The 5,688-nt window shown below is 48.3% G+C and overlaps 1 protein-coding gene across 1 annotated transcript in view; it reads left to right on the top strand.

Annotated features, from left to right (window-relative positions):
* Positions 1-5,686, top strand: part of F2 (coagulation factor II, thrombin) — a gene marked incomplete at its 3' end in the record, with an annotated part of 11,995 nt that extends 6,309 nt beyond the window's left edge. Inside the window, exons 12-14 of the mRNA XM_033756810.1 lie at positions 34-191; positions 5,365-5,435; positions 5,519-5,686. Of these exons, the coding sequence (XP_033612701.1) occupies positions 34-191; positions 5,365-5,435; positions 5,519-5,686 (397 nt within the window). The remainder of the gene's footprint in view (positions 1-33; positions 192-5,364; positions 5,436-5,518) is intronic.
* Between the last annotated feature and the right edge of the window lie 2 nt (positions 5,687-5,688).

Here is a 5,688-nt window from a genome sequence, read left to right as displayed (position 1 = left end):
CGCATCACCGACAACATGTTCTGCGCCGGCAAGTCTGCGGCCCGCGCCGGGAATGCGGGGCGGCGCGGTGGGCGGAGGCTCCTGGGCACAGCCGGGGTCCTGGGAAGGAAGAGCGCCCAAGGGTCTGACGCAGCTGCCTGCTCCGGGTCCGGAAGGTGTGGGCCAGCGACGTGGAGGATCGCAAGTTCGAGGTTGGACTGGGCAAGCTCGGGAGAACCTATCTCAAAGCAAAGCTTTGAAAAGGGCTGGGGATGTAGCTTAGCACACCCTGGTTTCAACCCCAGTACTTGGAGGTGGGGGAAAGAGGTCATGGGTAGGAAAAAGCCATTCACCCGCTGGGCAAATATTTATTGAGTGCCTGCTATGTCTTAGGCAGCCTTCCAGGGTATACAAGGGGCACTCAGGCAGCTGCCACCTGTGTCCGGGGAGAGCTTCCTCCCTAGGAGGGGGGGTCGTTAACATCCACAGACTCTGCTGTGCTTCGGAAGAGCCCACGGAGTACTGCTGGGAAGGGCGGGATGGGGGTTTCCTTTTTTGTGGTGCTGGGGATTTGAACACAGGACCTTGCACTTGCTAGACAAATATTCTACTACTGAGCTACATTTGCAGCCTGACCTTTTAAAAGGTTTTAAATTTTTTATTGTAAATTCAGACTTACAAAAAATTGCATAAATAATATAAAGGATTCCTGTATACTCTCCTCCAGGTTTCCCCTTTTCTGGGTGTGTGACACACACTTGCATACATACACACAGCTTAAGGGTAGAGTGTATGTATTTTTTAACCTAATATTTTCCAAAACAACCATATTCTTTATTTTTCTTGGTTTTTGAGACAGGGTCTCACTATGTAGTTCAGGCAGGACTTGAACTCACTGTGTAGTACAGGCTGGCCTCAAACTCACGATAATCCTCCTGCCTCAGCCTCCTGAGTGCTAGGATTACAGGTGCGCACCACCCCACCCATCTCCAAAGACATTCTCTCACATAACCACAGCACTATTATTGAAACCACAAAATCAATAATGGAACAATAATGTTATCTAATCTGTACACCTTATTTGAAATTTTTGTCAACTATGCCGCTAAAATCCTTCATCACAGAAGAGAAGCGGTTGTTCTCACCCATGATGCAGTCCCAGAGTCCCTCATCACCTAGCACTTTTGGCTACCTTGACCTTGACAAGGACGGCCTGGGGTGGTGCCCGCAAGGCCTCCCCGGCCTGGTGTCCGAGCTTCCTCCTGGTCCGATCTGGCCAGTGAGGAAGGAGATGAACCCTGACCACCAGCTCTCTCGCTGGAGCTTGTTTTGCCCCTTATAATTAGAGCTAAGTCATGGGGAGACACCAGATGCTTTGCGCATCACCCCACAGCGGATCCTTCTAACTATGGTGGCCACCAATTAGAGGCCTCCCGATTCTGTCATTCTTTCTAAGGGTATTGTTTTTACTGCAAGGAAAATTCTTTTTAAAAAGTATATTTACTTTTGGTGCTGGGGATCAAACGAAGGCTTCATGAATGCTACTTCCAGGCTCTGCCACTGAGCTGCTACCCTGCCCCACATCCGTTTTTGTTTTGGTGCTTGGGACAGAACTCAGGACCTTGCACTCGCCAGGCAGGCTCAGTGCCACTGAGCTACATTCCCCAGCCCCTCACATTTATTCTGGACATATAGTACTGTGCAGTATATTATATATCATTGTGCATGTGAAACGCTTTCTTTTATTCTATTGATGTTGACTCAAGGATCCTTACTTTATTCTAAGGGTTATATTTATAACTATTGGGCCAGGGATTTAGCTTAGTGGCTCTGGCACCTGCCTCATAAGCACAAGGGCCTGAGTTCGATCCCTGGCACCGAAAAAAAATATATATATACAAAAATATTTATAACTATTGTCAGGCATGGTGGTGCATGACTGTAATTCCAGCACCCAGGAGACTAAGGTAGGAGGGTCTCCGTGGATTTGAGGCTAGCCTGGGTACATAGTTCAAATCCAGCCTGAACTACATAGGGAGACCATGTCTCAAAAAACCAAAAACTAAAACAAAAAAACCAATTTAAAACTATCATTCATTATTTTAGTGAAGTGACAAGTTCTTTTTTTTTTTTTTTTTTTTCTGGTACCAGGGATCGATCTTAGGTCCTTGTGCTTGAGAGGCAGGTGGCAGAACCACTGATCTAAATCCCTGGCCCTATCATTCATTATTTTAGTGTTCTATTTGTTGCCAGTTTGGCCTGCAGGAGTCCCTGGGTGTGACACTGTTCTCAGGATATCCTTGCTTCTAGGTCTGAAGAGACCTGCACTGGACCCTTGTGTGTCTGTAGCTGTTTCTAGATCTTGTCAAAAACCACCAGTTCTTAGCCGGGTGTGGTGACACACGCCTATGATCCCAGCACTCAGGAGACTGAGGCAGGAGGATGGTTGTGAGTTCGAGACCAGCCTGGGCTACACAGTGAGTTCCAGGTCAGTCTCAACTACATAGTGAGACCCTGTCTCAAAAAACCAACCAAGGAAAAAAAACCCAGCAGTTCTTACTGAAATGCTGTCAATCTGGTGCTGTAAGAAAGTTTAGCTTCTTTCTACATATGCAATTCTGTTTACGGTGAGAAACATGACTCCCAGTATCCACAACAGATCTACTTGGTCAATACCGGGGCACTTTCAGAATCCTTCTTCCATAGAACTGTGAGAATACTAAGTAGACCTCAGTATTTCTCTTTTGTTTTGTTTTTTTTCCTGTACTGGGGATTAAATTTAGGACCTTGTGCTCATGAGCCAGGCGCAGAGCCACTGAGCTAAATCCTGGGCCCTTTTCACTGCTTGTTTGAGACAGCGTCTCACTATGTAGATTGACCTGGAACTCACTATGTAGTTCAGGCTGGTACTGAACTTGCCTCAACCTCCTGGGCGCTGGAATTACAGGTGTGCCCCACCACACCTGGCTTCCTTTCATTGGGTTTTTGAAACAGAGTCTCACTACACAGTTCCCACTGGCCTTGGACTCACTATATAGCCCAGGCTGGCTTTGAACTTGAACCCATCCGCCTGTCTCAGCCTCCTGAGTGCTGGGATTATATAAGCACCACACCCAGCTGAGTTAATAATTTCTAAGTAGTCATTCCTCTGAGCGTATAAAGACAGAACAGTGCGTTCTGGGATGGGGATTTAGTTCAGTGGTGCCGCCACCTTCCTTGCATGCACAGGTCCTGAGTTTGATCCCTGGTACCAAAAACAAAAAGTGTGTTCAAAAGTTGTGTTGCTTGTGCTATTTATTTAAGATCATTGGGTTTACTAGTTTCTGATTGTATTTTGCTCCTTTAATGTTTTAAAAATTTTTGGAGTACATGAAATGTGGTGCAACTTAGACCTGCTGGAACCGGTGCTTCCCAGACAGGTGACAGCCTCCCTTCCTGCAATCCTGTCCTCTTCTGGTTCCTCCCCTGCCATTCCCATCCTTGCCCTGGGACGGACCAGCCTCATTAGTTTTGTGGCTTCTTCCTGTTTCTTTTCGCACAAATGAGCTCACACTGTTTATTTCCTGTTTTTTACCCACGAGAACAATACCGATACTGTTTTGCACTTTGCTCTCTTTTCGTTATCATTCAGACATTTTGGTAGGCACGCGGCTGGCATGATGTGAGGCATCCTTTTTCTTCTGGTGCCAGGGATCAAAGCTAGGGCCTCACGCTGCAAGGCAGGTGCTCTGCCTGGCCTTGGATGCGGTGCAGACCACTCTGCCATCTCCCCTGGGTGGGCCGCTTGGACTGTTGGTATTTTATAGTTACGAATATGCTGTAAGGATAGCCTCAGGCATAGTTTGGTACCTTCAGAGGTCTCTGAGTGGTGGTGTAAGGCACGTGGAAACACACATGGCTTTGTTGACTGTCTCCAAAGTTCTTTCCATGGGGTTGACCATTTGTGCATCTGGTATAGGGGAGGAGAGCGCCCGCTCCCACGGCCTTACCCACAGAAGGGCTTTGCTTCCTCTCACCCATCCGAATTGGCATACAGAAGTTTTAATTTGCTTTTCTTCTCATTGAAATAAGGGTAGATCTCTTTTACTATGCACAAGGGCCAATTTTATATGACTTTTGTGAACTATTTCTTCCTCAGTTTTGCCCAGTTTTCTCCTTTCCTGTCATTAAAAAAAGATTTATTTATTTATGGTACCAGGGATTGAACTTGGGACCTTGTACTTTTGAGGCAGGTGGCGGAACCACTGACTGAGCTAAATCCCTAGACCTTTTGGCTTTTTTTTGGAGACAGGTTCTACGTAGTCCAGGCTGGCCTTAAACTCATGGCGATCCTCCTGCCTCAGCCTCCCAAGTGCTGGCTGGGATCACAAACAATGCCCTCACACTTGGCTTTTCTATTAATTTTAAAGACTTCTTTGTGCATTAGTGATATTAGATCTTCATTTGTTATGTGTGTGTGTGTGTGTGTGTGTGTGTGTGTGTGTGTGTTTGTAAAGTGTTTTGAGACAGGGTCTCACTTTGTAATACAGGCTGGCCTTGAGCTGTGCAGCCCAAGCTGGTCTCCAACTCAGTGATCGTCCTGCCTCAGCCTCTTGAGTGCTGGGAGTACAGGTGTGTGCTCCATGCCTAGCTTACTGTAGTTTTTATGTTCTAGACTAGAGATATGTAGGGAGTTTTATATAGAAGGAACTGCTATTATCCTCAGCTGTGTCTAAGGTACTTTCCTTCCTTTTTTTAGTACATGCTTACAGTAAATAATGAATACATTCATCGTAGGAACTGGTACATATACACACTAGATCTTGAGCCTTTTTATTTTCCTTTCTTTTCTTTTTTGGTACCGGGATTGAACTGGGGTCCTTGTGCTTATGAGGCTGGCGATGGAACCACTGAGCTAAACCCCCAGTCCTTTACTTTCCTTTCTAAACTGCTTTCTAAGTCATTCTTGGCTAGGCACAGAGGCACACATCTGTAATCCCAGTGCTCTGGGAGGCCGAGGCAGGAAGAGGGTGAGTTTGAGCCCAGCCTGGGCAATTTAGCAACTTGGTGAGATCCTGCCTTAAAACAATAAAAAGAGCGGGGATGTAGCTTAGTGCGAAGGCCCTGGGTTCAAGCTCCGGTACAGGAAGGAAAACTAAAGTCCATTCTGGCGGCTGAGGGCAGAGTGTGGTGTGTGTGGGGCAGGCGTGGCGGAGCAGAAGCAGGAGACTGGGTAGGTCCAGGGACTACATGTGCCTGGCCTCGGTGGTGGACAAGGGACACACTGGGAAAGCAGAGCCTGAGGTTGGCTGAAGGATCTGACGCTGGGGTGACAGGGGGTCCCGGGTGCCCTGGGCGCTGGCTCTTGGCAGGGAGAGGGTCCTGAGCCCGCTCTTCTCTCTCAAGGTTTCAAGCCTGAGGAAGGGAAGCGCGGGGACGCTTGTGAAGGCGACAGCGGGGGACCCTTCGTCATGAAGGTAAAATTCTCTGAAGCTGGTCGGGCAGAGCTGGTGCCCGGCGGGCCCACACGCGCCTCCCGGAACCCACCTTTCCTCCGCAGAACCCCTTTAACAACCGCTGGTATCAGATGGGCATCGTCTCCTGGGGCGAAGGCTGCGACCGGGACGGGAAATACGGCTTCTACACGCATGTGTTCCGCCTGAAGAAGTGGATGCAGAAGGTGATCGAGCGCTTCGGAGGGCCGGCGCCCACTGCGGGCTCACCGCGCCG

Source organism: Fukomys damarensis, unplaced genomic scaffold (genome assembly GCF_012274545.1).
Source record: "Fukomys damarensis isolate Sample0158 unplaced genomic scaffold, DMR_v1.0_HiC HiC_scaffold_27, whole genome shotgun sequence".
NCBI classification, from domain to species: domain Eukaryota; kingdom Metazoa; phylum Chordata; class Mammalia; order Rodentia; family Bathyergidae; genus Fukomys; species Fukomys damarensis.
Note: the sequence above shows the minus strand (reverse complement) of the source record. Positions and strands in the feature narration are given on the sequence as shown.